Source organism: Ostrea edulis, chromosome 6, assembly GCF_947568905.1.
Source record: "Ostrea edulis chromosome 6, xbOstEdul1.1, whole genome shotgun sequence".
Taxonomy (NCBI): Eukaryota; Metazoa; Mollusca; class Bivalvia; order Ostreida; family Ostreidae; genus Ostrea; species Ostrea edulis.
The window spans coordinates 35,028,660-35,046,203 of record NC_079169.1 but is presented as its reverse complement, the minus strand read 5'-3'; the positions used below and the strand labels follow the sequence as shown (position 1 = coordinate 35,046,203).

Sequence of the window (17,544 nt, the reverse complement as noted above, 5' to 3'; positions counted from 1 at the left end):
AAATCAAAGTGAAGCATACTGCCACAATATCTGACATTGACCTCTGACCTTTGGGCCAAAATTCACCAATCTCTCTTTACTTGTCATGCATGGCACTGAAATCGGAACAGTGAAGTTTGCACACCCTGTGATAACATTGAATGAAATAATACAGGATGAAGGATACGGTTTAAGTTGCTCTGTGAAGTTCTTCATATCGTCCCCGACTCCTTCCTGTCCTGATGCAGTCACCACACTGAGTTCTACGAGATACGATGGACAAATGGGTTCAATGGTGTCATTGGTGGTGCTTCCAACCTGGTTCATCTAAATATTGACAGTGATGAAAAATAGGAAATCTGGTGTTTAACTACAAAGTGATGACATAAGTCCTGTGCAAGACTTACCACTTGATGTTAAATCACACACTGATATGACTTAGGTACTGTAAATCAGTAAACTTGCTTACCATGTAGTGTCAATTTTACCTTATAGAACTTGGAGACTGTGATCTTCATTCTGCCCTTATGGAAATAAAATCCTTTCACAACAAATTCATGGTCCATTCTGGAGAGAAAAATATTAAAAGTAGGAGAACGCTATGTGAAACTCTGTCTACACAATCTGTATATACCTAATCCCATCATTATAAAACTCTGTCTACACAATCTGTATATACCTAGTCCCATCTTTATAACACTCTGTCTACACAATCTGTATATACCTAATCCCATCATTATAAAACTCTGTCTACACAATCTGTATATACCTAATCCCATCATTATAAAACTGTCTACACAATCTGTATATACCTAGTCCCATCATTATAAAACTTATCAGCTTATGGAAAATTTAAAAAATCTACCTCCAGAGACAAAATTACACACACCCAATTCTAGTGTCTAATGTAAGTATATATTGTAGAATTCACAAAAATTGGCACAAAATTCACATGTATCTGACTCATCCAATCAAATTCTACAAATCAATAGGGGTATGGATCAAGGATTTGCAGTTAGTGTGGGGTTTTTCAGATATGAAGCTGAAGGATTCATTGAGGTACAAAGCCGTGAAAAGGGGTATATATTCAAGAGAGGGGGAACCTCCATTTTGGTTTTAAAGATGCTCAAAATGGTGCATCCTAAGATTCTGCTTTTGCATTTATGATTTATGTGTAAAGATTTCCCATGAAAATAATGTGTAGAAATGCCAAGTATTTTCATTTCAACAAAACTTGATAAAAGATTCCAAACTCTGTACAATGTCATCACACACACATTATACACAGTCCAAACTCTGTACAATGTCATCACACACACATTATATACACAGTCCAAACTCTGTACAATGTCATCACACACACATTATATACACAGTTCAAACTCTGTACAATGTCATCACACACACATTATATACACAGTCCAAACTCTATACAATGTCATCACACACACATTATATATACAGTTCAAACTCTGTACAATGTCATCACACACACATTATACACAGTCCAAACTCTGTACAATGTCATCACACACACATTTAATTTATATACACAGTTCAAACTCTGTACAATGTCATCACACACACATTATATACACAGTCCAAACTCTGTACAATGTCATCACACACACACATTTAATTTATATACACAGTTCAAACTCTGTACAATGTCATCACACACACATTATATACACAGTCCAAACTCTGTACAATGTCATCACACACACATTATATACACAGTCCAAACTCTGTACAATGTCATCACACACACATTATACACAGTCCAAACTCTGTACAATGTCATCACACACACATTATATACACAGTCCAAACTCTGTACAATGTCATCACACACACATTATACACACAGTCCAAACTCTGTACAATGTCATCACACACACATTATATACACAGTCCAAACTCTGTACAATGTCATCACACACACATTATACACACAGTTCAAACTCTGTACAATGTCATCACACACACATTATATACACAGTTCAAACTCTGTATGATGTCATCACACACACATTATATACACAGTTCAAACTCTGTATGATGTCATCACACACACATTATATACACAGTTCAAACTCTGTATGATGTCATCACACACACATAATACACACAGTCCAAACTCTGTACAATGTCATCACACACACACACATATAATACACACAGTCCAAACTCTGTACAATGTCATCACACACACATTTAATTTATATACACAGTTCAAACTCTGTACAATGTCATCACACACACACACACACACACACACACACACACACACACACACACACACACACACACACACATACGTGTAACGCGTGTCAAATGAACACCTTAACTCCCCACCTGCAACTGAACACTTCTACAGTTATTGGTATTTTAGTACGAAAATTTACTATTTGGTACTAAAAACAACATAGAAGACATTGCTGCGGTCGAAATTTGTGAAATATAGTTTTATTCACTCCTTGAATTTTTGCTTATCAAGTGAACACTTTCCTTTACACACTGTCAATTGAACACTTTCCTTTACACACAGGCAATTGAACACTTTTCTTTACACACGGTCAATTGAACACTTTCCTTTACACACAGGCAATTGAACACTTTCCTTTACACACGGTCAATTGAACACTTTCCTTTACACACAGGCAATTGAACACTTTCCTTTACACACAGGGGATTGAACACTTTCTTTTACACACGGTCAATTGAACACTTTCCTTTACACACGGTCAATTGAACACTTTCCTTTACACACAGGCAATTGAACACTCTGAAACACGCGGCCAGTTAAACACTCTGATACACACGGGCAATCAAACACTTTGAAACATCCAAACAATCATTCTCACCACGCTAAATACATAAGGCCAATCTCTAAAACTTACAAAAAAGTGTGAAACGATTACATAAATGGAAATTGGGATGGGATAGACAGGGAATCCACACATTTCGTTGAAATTATCGCCTTAAGAAAATCAACAACAAAAAAGGGGGGGGATAGTATTGATTGGATGATTGATTGCTTATATAATTTACGTCCCGTCGAGAATATTTTATTCATATTGAGACGTAACCAGCTTTAAGCGGAGTACCTATCCAATGTATCCATAGGGTTCAAGGTCGTAGCAGTGAGGGTTCTTTGAAATATCGTGCGAACACCTACTACATGTACGACCAGGGATCTACGTTTATAAGGTCACATCTAAAAGATCCGTGATTCTCACTTCTAAATGTCGAGCGTTTGGCGAAGGAGCAATCACTACCAATTTCAACGTCTTAAAATTGGGTTTGCGAATGAACGGTGCTTGAACTCACGACCTCCCGGTTACGAAGCGAACTCTCTACCATTGAGCTACCGCGACTGGTCGGGGGAGGGGTAGTAGTGTCCATAATGATAACTTTAATTGTAATAATAACTTATAATAATTATCATTATATATATATATATATAATATATATATAAAACACTAAATAATCACAACTAGGTACTGAAAATTTTCGCCCCAGCCCGGGGTCGAACCAGCGACGTACGGCACCCACCGCCAAGCAAGATTGTCAAACCAGTGCGTAAGTCCACTCGGCCACAACGATTTCCCTGATATATATATATATATATATATATATATATATATATACTTCTATGATTATAGACTCCCTCGTTTGTCAATACATGCTGTACGAGCCAGACTCGGTAGTAATTCAACCAAAAAGTATGATAAATAAAATCAAAATTCTGTATAATGCAGTGCCTAAAAGATCTAAAAACAAGTATTAATAATTATATACATTTTTTGTATTACTTTTAAGTTTTTTGTTGACTTTTGATATAGATAAAAATTAGATATCTTTGTAAAAAAAAAAAATGTTACGCGATATCTTAATTCCACTCCAAAAGGTAACATTTTCATGAACATTCTGTGTAAATGTAACTACATAGATGTGGCCTTACAGAAAACTTTAATCAAACGTTGCAAAAACCATAAATTGTTTGAAAATCCGGTGTATAACACCAGTTTATATAACTTCAGAATCAGGATTTGCTCCAGATTCCTTCATATACTGTTACAAAAATATCTACATGTTTATGATATGTACATGGAAATTATGTCAATTTTGACTATCATCTCACTTTGAAATATGAGGACAAAATTGTAATAGAAAACCCCCAAAAATCACGATTTTCCTTCATCTTAGATATTTTTGTTTAGAGATTTCGTGCTTTAGGCACTCATTACGTCCTCCCCTTGGATAATTCCTGGTTTCGCTCCCGCCACATGCCAACAACTAAATATCCGCTAAACGTGTTGGACCCCCCCCCCCTCCCACTAAACACGTCTGAAACACACTGAGGACAGGGATGACCAAATTCAAGGGAATACATTACTTTCTGTTTTTGTTCAAAAACTGGACGTGTCCTCTCATGACTTTTGTAATACAAATTCACCAGGATGATTTTTAAAATCTTAATGTTTTACATAAGCTCAAATAATTGAAGTCCAATAATATCCATGTGGTGGAAATATTGCTTGCAAAAATTAATTTAGAGCTCTGTATGAATGACTTGATTATCTCTTTTAATTCAATAGATCTTTTTAATTATATATACAGGGCTATTTCATAAGTAATTAATGCGCACATCGTTGTTTTGTTTTTAAAAAGAGAGCAACAATTCAATTAAAGAAATCATTCATTCAGTTGTGGATATGTCGAATTAATTAAGGATTATATCTCAATTAGATAATTACTCTCACTAACATAATTATTGCACGCATCAATTTAATTAATGATATCATTAATTCAATAGAAGAGAGCAATAATCCATTTATTGCGCACATTAAGTGATGTTAGCATTAATGAATTATTGCTCTCTTCAATTGAATTGTAGCATGCATTAATTCTATTGTTGGTATCATTAAATTATAATTCATTTGAGGAGAGCAACAATTAAGTTATTGTGTGCATCAATTCAGCGGAATAAATAATGATATCAATAATTCAATTCAAATGAAGATATCATTAATTATTTGAAGAGATCTTTGATTGCAATGTTGCGTGCATGAAATGAATTAATAATATCTTCAAATAATTAAAGACATCTTCAAATATCTGAGTTTGTTATTTTGGCGCTCCATAGATCTAAAACTATTCCTAGTGGATTCCAGTGCTTTCTGACTCAAGACATCATACCAGTTCTTGCCACAAATGAATCTCACCATACAAGTGATCTAGCCACCTCTCTTTTAATCTCTTCATAGTATTCATATACGTAAGAGGATTTTTCTCCTTGAAAAGGTGATATTTAAAAATTTGTCACTCTTTAAGGAATTTTATGATCCCCTAATAGTATGTACATGTACCATGATAATTTCTGAACTGTTCGGTGAAAATGTTGACAATCAAGAATCAGTCACTGGTTATTCATGTGAAATTTAGCTATCTCATATGAATAAACTCTTGATTATTTTACTACAATGTACCATATTAACCAATTTCGGAAATAATTCCTTATTTGTCTTAAATTTTAATTTGATATAAAGATCAGAGCAAACTGAAACAATAAACCAAAGTTCACATTGAACACCAGTGAGACAATCATATACAAATATCAAATTCATATATTATAGAATTCATTAAGATATTTGAATTATTCTAATCTTTTAATGTTTCATGGTAGCAATGAAAACAGCAGGTCTTTTATTCTCAGTCATATATTTTATTATATAACAGGGGATATTACATGTACAATTAGTAAATATATATACATCATATATGTAATTGCATGTGCGAGAAAAATGTATACATACATACATAAGTAATTCAACCACAGACATATCCATAAATTTACATTTAATACATTGAATGAATTGAATATGTCCTTTGATTAAATAATCAACAAAGATGGATCCATATGATAATACATGTATTTGTAAAAGAAAAAAAGGAGTTCCATTTCTCATACAAATGATATAGGTAGAAATATCAAAATCAACAAGAGGCCCATGGGCCACATCGCTCACCTGAGTCATCTTGGCCCTGCTGTTTTGATTTTTAAATGCTATTTTATCAATCTTTATTCTCATGAATAATGTGACCCAAACCTAGCTCTAAAGAACACAACATTACTAAAATGAAATCATATAAGACAAAGATATGACTAGCATGATATTGCTGTTCTGGATAAGACCAAGGTAAAAAGTCGTAGGTCTTGGTATGATATGAAAGACCTTGCCATAAGTAATCAATATACAAAACATAAAAGCCCTATCTAAAATAGTCCTGGATATACTTAATACGTTATACTTTCTTAAAAGTATGTCAAACTCAGAGTTCAGGGTCACAAGGTCAAATAACATAATATGATTGATTGTTTTAACTGTTTTCCGCCACACTCAACAATTTTTCAGTTATCTGGTGGTGCCCAGTTTTTATTGGTGGAAGAGAGAACCCAGATACAATGTACCTGGGAAGAGACCACCGACCTTCCGAGAGTAAACTGGGAAACTTTCTCAATTACCGATGCGAGCAGGATTCAAACCCGCGCCAACCAGAGGTGAGAGGCTCCTCAACAAGATGAAAGGTTTTATCATAAGAAATTCATAATATATAATATATATGAAAGATCTACCTTAAACACAATGTAGTTCAGGACATACTGAATAGGTCAGATTTGTTTTGCCATAAAAATTGTATATACAAGATATGAAAGACCTAGCTTAAATAGTTCAAGAGATATCTTTAAAGAATTTTCCTTTATATCAGCTAGCATATAAAACTTTGACCCCCTATTGTTACCACACCATAACTCCCGGGGAAATGATTTGAACAAACTTGAATATGCACTATGTCAAGAAGGTTTAATGTAAATTTGTGTGCTTCATACTAAATTTGAAAAGAATTCCGTTATTTGAATCGTAGATTGATCGCTGTGCGGTATCTTCATCTTTCAGTTATAGAATTTAGTTAAAAATGTTCAATTGTTAATGTCGACGGACTACAACAGATGCAGATCAATAGCAATATGTCATCTGAGTTTACTCAAGTGACCTAAAATTGTATAATTTTTCTAAAGCTTTTGAAAATTGATAATGCTATAAAAGCCTAGTCTGATCCCTTACACCCCATTTCAATAGTTAAGCGTAAAAACAGACTGGTGGGGATGGGGACCAAACTTAAGAAAGCTGTGAGATTAGTTCAATATTCAAACCTACAGTATTTGAATAATAAGTATTTAACCCAACTGGGATGATTTCATCCTAAATATTTCACTAAAAATATTTGTGAGGATATTAGTTCACACAGACATTATGTTTCAAAATGAGTATGAGTATGGAAATGAACTGGGGTTCAAATTGACTGGCTACTTAACATGGCTACATCAACAAAGAAATTGAAATCACTTGAAGCTGTTTTGGGGTTATATGTGGGTTTAGAAAATATTTGAAAGTATGTTTGGAAACAAGTATAGTGGGAAAATATGTTGGGAATTATTTAATATTAAATTCATGAGACAGCGATGCAGGAATGCAGTGATAGAGGGACTTAAACATGCACTTTTTTTCTCTGCCATAAATTGAAGTTTTTTTTATAAGGGGTTCATCTGAAGCTCTCTTTTCAAAGAGCTACGGTTCTGCATCTAGTTTTTGAGGAGAAGATTTTAAAAGATTTTCCTTGTATATATTTCACATGTAAAACTTAAATCCCCTATTGTGACCCCCACCCTACCCCTGTGAGCTTTTTACAAACTTGAATATGCACTATATATGAATGTAAAACTTTGATTCTCTATTGTGACCCCACCCTACCCCCAGAGACCATGATTTGCACAAAACAGGAACCTTTCGTGTGAATTCAACTTTCCTGGTCCAGTGGTTCTTGAAAAGGTTTTTTAAATGACCCCACCCTATTTTTGCATTTCCATGATTATTTCCTTTTTGAAGGGTGCATGACCCTTTATATGAACAAACTTGAATACCCTTTATCTATTGATGATGCATACCAAGTTTGATTGAAACTGGCCCAGTGGTTCACTCTGGAGAAGAAAATGAAAATGTGAAAAGTTTATAAACAGACAGACGACAGGCAAAGGTGATCAGAAAAGCTCACTTGAGCCTTTGGCTCAGGTGAGCCAAAAAAGTATACAAACATGTTTAATGTTAAACTTGTTTGTTTTATTGCTAAACAGCTCCATTGCCAGCATCTACCCTTACTGAGCTTCCAGTGTCAGACCTTGATATCAATCATCATCACTCATTTTGACTATCCAGGCCAAATTAATCTTTTTGCAAGGGTGAGGCCTGGCTGTCCTGTCGAGGTTGAAGTTTGTACTTCCACACTTGGCGACCCAGTGGATTGATCCTATCCAATCCTGTAAACTCTAGGTCTTGTTCTAGGATCTCATCCCATGTCAGCTTTGGTCTACCTATGAAGTTCTTTTCTGTTGATAATGATGCATAACATTCTGACAAATCTGCAAAAATATTTAGAGAAGTGATTAGTAAAAGGTCTTCATAGAAATAGCAATAAATGTATAAATAGATAAAAATCATAATTTCTATTTCTACAAAGTAAGTGTTTATCAAATGATCAGCTGTAAATTACCTAGGCTGTGTCAAGCTGAATGAGCTAGTTTGTGCAGAACGAACAAAAATTACACCAAACACAGCGACACCTTTTGGAAATTTTATTTTTACAAACTTGAATCTGCACTACAGAGCTGTATGTCAGGAAGCTTTCATGTAAATGTAAACTGCTCTGGCCTAATGGTTCTTGAAAATTCTCTATACTTATTTGAATGTAAAACTTTGATCTCCTATTGTGGCCTCGGCCAACCTTCCCTGGGAGGCATGATTATGACAAACTTGAATCTGCACTATTTCAGGAAGCCTTTACGTAAATTTGTATTTTACTGGCCTTGTTATTTTCCTACTTCTTGTGAAGATTTTCCCTATATATTTGTACATGTAAAACTTTGATCACCTAGTGTGGCCCTATTCTACTCCAGGGGGTCATGATTTGAACAAACTTCAATCTACACTTCTCCGGAAGCTTTCATGTAACTTTCACATCATCTGGCCCAGTGGTTCTTTAGAAGAAGATTTTTAAATGACCCCACCCTATTTTTGCAATTTTGTAATTAGATCTTCCCTTTGAAAGGGGGTGTGGCCCTTTATTTGAACAAACTTGAAAGCCCTTCACCAAGGATGCTTTTTGTCAAGTTAGGTTGAAATTGGCCCAGTGGTTCTTGAGAAGAAGTCAGAAATGTGAAAGTTTACAGACAGACGGACAACAGGGAAAAAGAATGTTCAACTTCAGTGTTACATGAAAATGTACTTCAAAATCACTCAACAACAATTATAATATTGCTGTATGGAAATTTTCTGTCCAAAGAAAACAATGTAAAAAAAATGATGTAATCTACACTCTACAGCAACATGTGAGAATAATGAACGTGAAATATATATTCTGAAAAAAAAAAACAAGAGATGTTTGTAAAACACATATGCCCCCCATGGTGCAAAATTGAAAAGGGTTATACACACACCTCATTTAATTGATAGTATTATCATCAATTCAAAATATTGAGCAGACAATATCTTCCTATGTCAAGAGTGAATTGACCATGTGACCTAAAATTCAATAGGGGTCACCTACTCCTTATGCTGTACCAGTGTACCAAGTTTGGTACGTGTCAATCAAACAAATAATTCTTAAAATATAGGAGACAATATATTACTATGTCCAGTTCAACTTTTGACTTTTGACCTCAAAATCAATATGGGTCATCCTCTCCTAAAGATGTACCAGTGTACTAAGTTTGATGTCTGTCAAGTAAAAGGGTTATCAAGATATTGAGTGGACAGTATATTACTATGTCCAGTTTGACCCTTGACCTTTGACCATGTGACCTTAAAATCAATAGGAGTCATCTTCTCCTGAATATACACCAGTGTACTATTTAAAGTTTGATGTCTGTCAAGCAAAGGGTTCTGAAGATATTGAGCAGACAGTATATTCCAATGTCCAGGTTGACCCTTGATCTTTAAACATGTGACCTCAAAATCAATAGGGATCATCTTCTCCTGAAGATGTACCAGTGTACCAAGTTTGATGTCTGTCAAGCAAAGGGTTCTCAAGATATTGAACGGACAGTATATTCCTATGTCCAGTTTGACCCTTGACCTTTGCTCATGTGACCTCAAAATCATTAAGGGTCATCTTCTCCTGAAGATGTACCAGTGTAACAAGTTTGATGTCTGTCAGGCAAAGGGTTCTCAAGATATTAAACGGACAATATATTCCTATGTCCAGTGTGACCCTTGACCTTTGACCATGTGACCTCAAAATCAATAGGGGTCATCTTCTTCTGAAGATGTACTGGTGTACCAAGTTTGATGTCTGTCAAGCAAAGGGTTCTCTAGACATTGAATGGTCAGTATATTCCCATGCGCAGTTTGACCCTTGACCTTTGACCATATGACCTTAAAATCAATAGGGGTCATCTACTTCTTAGGATGTACCAGTGTGCCAAGTTTGATGTCTTTCAAGCAAAGGGTTCTCAAGATATTGAGCGGACATTATATTCCTATGTCCAGAGTAGATTGACCCTTGACCTTTTGACCTGAAAAACAATAAGGATCCTCTTCTACTCATAACTAACCAGGGTTTGACACTAAGGCACGTCCGACCGACCGAGTCTACTAAATGATAGGTCCGGTCGGGTAAAATGTCGATTTACTAGTCCGACTGGTCATGTTGATAAAATAAACAAGAAACTTTATTTTAAACCATAAGATATCTTATTTTTAACTTTAAAAAATAACTGTAAAGAGTTTGCGAGCAATTTTGAACCGCGTGATGACAAAATCTCTATTTTTAGTTCGAATACATAGTCGTTGTCGGAAGTGATGTTTTACGACATTTACTCTGTTAATGGGTGTCAAGTTATATTTCGGATAAATATATATAAACTGAATTTATTTTCATTTGAAAAAAAACCCAGTTTATTTTAATTGAATATAAGAAAGTGTCTATCACAGGGATCGAAATTAACTTTTTTCACCACTAGCAAATTTTAGCTAGTGGATTATTTTCCAACTAGCAAAATTGAGCTTTTACTAGCATTTTTCAATCGATTACTGTTTTACATGAATTTAAGAAAACAAGCATGTCTCTTTATCAAAATTTTGGGAAAATCTTTTAAAATCTCCTTTAAAGTGCAATAATAAAAATAAGATTGCGAATTCTTTCATTTAAAATTCAATGAATTATCAGACAACATACATGGTGCGGGTCATATGGTACACTTGTGCGGCGTACTCGCTGTCCAGAGATCTACCACCTATTAACAGCATCATGTGGATTGAAATCTTGAAGACTGTTTGCGCCAATTTAAACTATATGTTCAAAACTTTTGGAAATTTCATCTAAAAAAATTCTAGTTGAAAAGAAAACCCCGCGAACTCGAAGTGTTTGACTATAGAGTACAGAAGGACACCGCGTGAAATGGTGACACACTGTCATGTGTTGTTTTATATAGACACGGACGAGATCAATATGCTTGCTATTTAAATCAGACGTCTCTGAGACATCCGAAGTGTGTATGAAGTAGGCCATCGACTGAGATGACCTTGGCCTTAGTTATTTATTCGATCCACGTTTACTTTTTCAATACTTGTATATTCATTCTGTAAAGAGTTTCTATGCACAAGACAAGATTATTGTAAACTTCAAAGTACAGCCAATAAACCGAGGAAATCCGGGAAAAAGATTGGGGTTTTTTCACTCGCAAAAAGTTGCGATCACTTGTGATTTTTTACTTGCAAATTCAATTTTTAACTCGCATTTAGCGAGTATTTCCCCTTAATTTCGTTGCCTGTATCAAATGAATAAATTAAATCGTAAATAGCCATTTTTCGTTGTTGACACATGTGCGGGAATGTCTCGACTTCTCGTCCTCAAGGAAGGATGTTCCGAGAAAAAAAAAGGAGTAGATTGGGAAGTTTGAAAATAAAAGCACCAAATTGAATGACGAGACTAAAGATGTTTTTGAGACAATTAAGTATGTTTTAGTTTAAACCTAACGTTTGTCATTTGAATTAAGTACTTAAATATGGAGAAACCATCAGGGTTTCTTTTCTCTGGAAAGTTGGTCAGGGCTAGTGGATGTAAGGTCAGGTCTAGTAAATATTATTTGAAGTAGCCCGACTGGTCTAGTGCTCAAGAAAGTAAATGTCAAACCCTGCTAACCCACATATGAAATATCATTATCATCAAGTGAATGGTTCTCAAGATATTGAGCGGACAACACATGGTCTACAGACCGACCGACAGACCGACCAACAGGTGCAAAACAATATGCCCCCTCTTTTTCAAAGGGGGGCATAAAAATAAACTCCAACCACCTGTCCATTTTTATTTCCAAACAAAGATGAAAATCTAAAAAATAATTTTATGACTAGGCCAAAATAAAAAATGTGTTTGTTTCAGGTCGCTTGCCCGACCCTAAATATATCCACCGACCCTATTAATTTTTTTCAATTTTCCGATTTCAATTCATCGATATACGAACTATTACCCGAAATGCCAAGACATCTATAATTGTAATATTAAAACTCCATCACATACTGTGTATTTTGTCAATTAAACATTGTGCTCTGAACCCATTTTTTATCTGTTAAACACATTATATTACAACTTTAACTATAAAATTTTCATTGATTCGAAGGCACTTATTTATTTTTATAAAAAAAAATATTTAAAAAAAAAATAAAATAAACCTACCTACCAACCCTTTTTTTAAAAATCAGAGGCGACCTAAAACAAACATTTTTTTTTTGGCCCTATGTGGCCTAAAATATTTTGTATACTTACTAATTTCAAAACTCGAAAGGAAATGTTATCCATGTGAAGCCATCTTGCTCTGTTCATCCTCTGGGGAAGACAATTAATTCTTTGATTTTGCAGTTTGTGTCATGACTACACCATGATATCTTCTAATCTCGTCATACTATCAGAAAGTAATTTTGGCAGTTGGCAAGTGTATCAATGGTGTTACTTCTTCATGATCAGATCTTCTATACTGTGTCATATTCAGCATAAAGTAACAATTAAGGGCTATCATCTAGTTCTGAGGTACTGAGGAAGGGCTGTTTTTCTCAACACATAGCCTTTCTTCTGGTATTCTTAGGGATACTTTATTCATCTTTTAATTACATTTCCTTCTTGGAGATTAAAAGTTGAAGACCACTGAAAGAAAAAGAAGTGATTTAATGAATTCCATGTAGTTTATCAAATGTGCTGACCAGAATATTATCTAACTGTAGCCCCCCCCCCCCCCCCCACCCCCCACCCCCCCCCCCCCCAAGCATGCAATGTCATACATGTATCTGAAATCAATACTTATAAAAATTAATTAAAATTAAAATCTTCAAATATACAATCTTGTTACACATCTCCTATATTTTTCACTTACGATAACTCTGAATTTTTAATAAGTGCGTCCTTTTGTCCACAAACTTTTAATAACCCCTCATAAACAATTTACAAATATGATATCAGAAATAATAATCTAAAAAATTATCCTGTTGTTCATAGATGCATGCCATCAACATTAAGAGTATAACAAATAACAAAAGCTCTCCTGACATTGTGCCATTCTGAAAGAAATGAGGTGCTTATACCCCCAAAGGCAGGGGGGTAACCCAGAATTGTGTCTAGAGAGCGGAATAATATATTTATGGAATTAACCAAAAAATTAGTAATAATTTTTTTTAGCTATGAATTCATGTTAAATAAAGTGCACTGCCATGGCACATGATACGCCCGTCACATATTGTTAACAGTATAGATAGTACCCATTAAAACATTTTTTTTTATATCACCTTAATTAAATGTCACAGTGACCTTAAAGTAGGATGCGACACACCTTCTACCTAAGATGCATTAGTTGACCAATTTTGGTGATTCTAGGTCTAATAGTTTTCAAGTTATGAGCCGGACAAGTTTTTGCCATATATTGCCATATCTTCTTAATGAAAAGTCACAGTGACCTGGTTTTAATGTGCGACACACCTTCTACCCAAGATGTATCTACAGACAAAGTTTGATGATTCTAGGCCTTGTAGTATTTAAGTTACGAGTCAGACACGAAAATGCTAACAGACGGACGGACAGACACGCCATACCATAATACGTCCCGTCTTAAGACGGGCGTATAAAAATTGGTCATGGTAGCTCAGTGGTAACACAGTCTTCGACATTAACCAGTGGCCTGATGCCCGAGGCCAGTAAAATCGGGATCGGGCTTCTTAAAATATTAAACCCTGGAGTCCGATGGGCCTGTAAATGTTTTCTTATATGTTCTGTATATATTACAAATAAAGCGTGAGATTGACTCAGACTAAATGTCATGACTTAGTAGTCAAATTTCGCATAGAAAAATTATCAACCATGCTGCCTTTTCTGAAGTATAGGGAGGGGGCTCGTCCGGGAAATTCAAAACCACCCAAGCGTATTTCACAATCACAACCATCCGATAAAAAAACCCCAAAAAAACTGTCGTACGAGGAGAAAAAAACGAAAATTCATGCCCCATTGGACCGAGGGCAGTGTTCAAAATTAACCATAGACCGAGTCTATGTCAAATGGCACTGGTCTATGCCAACTGTAATTGAGATAGACCAAATTGTCTATGCCAATTTTCTAGATTTAAAGCAATAAAGTTATCCAAGAGGGCCTTGCATGGTCAGTCGACGTCTGATAAACATTATGAGGAAAGGATGATATTACAGAAATGGAAAGAAAATACACTTTCTAAGTATATTAGAAGTAAATGAAAATGTTTTAAATTTGTGTTATTATTTTTTCAATGTTGTGGTCTATGCCAATTCGATGAGGTCTAAGTCATCTTATTTTGGCATAGACCTGTGGTCTATACCAAGTTTTAAACCAATTTCGAACACTGCGAGGGTAGGCCTTGGCTAACATTTAAAAAATGTTTTGTACGTGGTGTATACAAAACAGAGTTGAACATGAGCTGCTGATGTATCTGCGAGATTAATCAGTCTATGCGAAAGACATCGGACCGTCGGACCTGACCGATGTGCAGTGCCTCAGGTCCGATGCATCATTTTTTACACCGGATCGGAATGTCAGATGTCTCAATGTCCGGTTTTGAGCTTTACTATCTTGATGCGGAGTTTGTTATAAGTAAAAAAAATAGCACACATCCAAATACGTAAATGAATTGATTAAAACCGCATGGACTGTCTAAAGTATTATACGGGAAGGATTCCTGGAATAGTATTACTAGTATAATAAATAAGATTCCCTTGGTTTTGCATTTTCACGTGTTTCACTTTTTTACATTAGGTTTTTCGGTCTGACAAAATTTGGTTCGGTCTGGTGTGTTCATTGATTACAGTGGACCGAATGTCCTGTGTGGTCCAAAAACTTTCGCATATACTGGATTAATATGTTGAAAAATAATATAATCCTTTTAATGTCAGTTGTTCTTTAACTATGATCATCTTGACCTGTATTTTCCTACAGTAAAAGAACTGTGCATAGAGTAGAATCAGCAAATAACAAGAGATCAAATTAGAAAATAAACATTTTGGGCCTGCAAAATATTGTTCGGGCTTGCACAATTATTATACTGGGAGGCCCGAAGGGCCTGTGCTTTACAAAGTTTTTCGTGAAGACTGGTAACAGGATCAAGAAATCATGGTTTCGAGCCATGCTTGTACTTTATTTAGGGTGAAAATGTAGATAGTGAGGTGAATGCTCCATCATCATATTTAGCATTCAAAAGAGAAAGTTGCTGGTCTTTCAGATGAGACCTTTAAACACCACATGCATGCGTCTAAATGTGTGGCACTTCATACTACTGAAATATTCTCTACAGGTATTATACTAAAATCAAACATACACATACATGTATATTCATATATATGTTAAAAATCTTAATTATCATTTTAGAATTTTCTTCTTCTGACAAAATTATGCGCAAGTACATAAATGGAAGCTATGCCACTATATGTCATGACACTGTACAGCTTGATCAGCTGATACATCACATAAACAGTCACAGATGTAAACAATCAAGAAAAACTCAGTACACAACATCACCCCTTAATTTTGAATTGTAGCTGAAGATCATTCTGCCAAGATCGAAATGCAGCTTGGCAATGATTAGCGAGGGTTATATTATTCTTAAAAAGTAGATTGAAATCAAAAGTTAACTGCCAAAGTTATCAGGAGACAATAATCCATACATGGTTCGAATTTCCTCCACTGCCACCTAAAGTGCACGTGTAAACAACGCGTGTGACATGCACCACACCCCGACAGGCTACATTGTAAACAAGTAAAATGCATTCAGAGTAATAGTTTTACATATGATATTCTGTTTGGTTTATAGTCTTAGTAGCTACATACCTATGTGGTACACCTGTACCATGTGCGTACTGCAAACAGTGCGGCGTAATGTACATTTGCATCCTCGGGGATTTCAACCCGGACAAAGTGGAACATGCCAATCCGAATACATATATATCTTTCGTTTTTATTTTTGCATTTTATTTATTTATCTATTTATGTCATGGCGTTGGGAAAAAAACTTCAAAGTAGGGAGACAGATGAAAAGGGGGATACGGTCCAATCATCCAAAAAAAAGTCCCGTGTGGAGGGGTGGGGGTGGGGTTGATTCCTAAGGACTTGGCGCATATCTATTTGTTTTTAAATGTGAAATTCTATCCAAAATCAATATGAATTTTTAGTATACAGAGTACATTAACTGCAAAGATTAAATTTTAGAAAAAACCCCAAACAGTTCACGTACTAGATATATCACTTTCATCATCGGAATTTTCAGTAACTCGGGTACTCTGTCGCTTGTACATAACACGATCGGTATGAAACACCATTTAATCAGTCTATCTAATAAAAAACTCATTGTTAATATGCAAACATTTTCTTTCAACCATGTTTACTTACCTCAGATGGGCCAACTTCTTTCCCTGGAAAACTCCATTATGATGACATCACAAATTACGTCATTCAAAACAGAGCATGCGCACTTCGAAAGTGTGTAAGCCATGCTCGCAAGGAAAAAAGATGGACGACTGCTAAATCTTTACACACCTGTTACACACATCTCATAAATCCTGTTAAGTAAACACTTCAGGATTTTGATGGTAGATGAACTATTTAATGATTTTATGCTGATTTTTATAAAAATCCAACTGAACACCACCATTTTCGTGTTCCTTTGACCGACCCCGTGTTGATTTACACGTGTGCCTTCTTATTCACTGGTTCAATTGACAGGGCTTACAAACACACACACACACACACATTATATACACAGTCCAAACTCTGTACAATGTCATCACACACACATTATATACACAGTCCAAACTCTGTACAATGTCATCACACACACATTATATACACAGTCCAAACTCTGTACAATGTCATCACACACACATTATATACACAGTCCAAACTCTGTACAATGTCATCACACACACATTATATACACAGTCC

The 17,544-nt window shown here is 35.2% G+C and overlaps 1 protein-coding gene and 1 long non-coding RNA gene across 2 annotated transcripts in view; both read right to left on the bottom strand.

Annotated features, from left to right (window-relative positions):
* The window catches only part of LOC125645665 (uncharacterized), a 48,223-nt gene that overhangs the window by 1,838 nt on the left and 28,841 nt on the right, over window positions 1-17,544 (bottom strand). Inside the window, exons 21-22 of the mRNA XM_048871341.2 lie at window positions 468-546; window positions 167-306 (exon numbers count right to left, since the gene is read on the bottom strand). Of these exons, the coding sequence (XP_048727298.2) occupies window positions 167-306; window positions 468-546 (219 nt within the window). The remainder of the gene's footprint in view (window positions 1-166; window positions 307-467; window positions 547-17,544) is intronic.
* LOC125653884 (uncharacterized) lies at window positions 5,690-17,037 on the bottom strand. Its single transcript, XR_007362086.2, has 3 exons — window positions 16,435-17,037; window positions 12,868-13,242; window positions 5,690-8,464 (listed from the first exon to the last, which is right to left on the bottom strand). It is a non-coding gene; the product is annotated as an uncharacterized LOC125653884 (long non-coding RNA).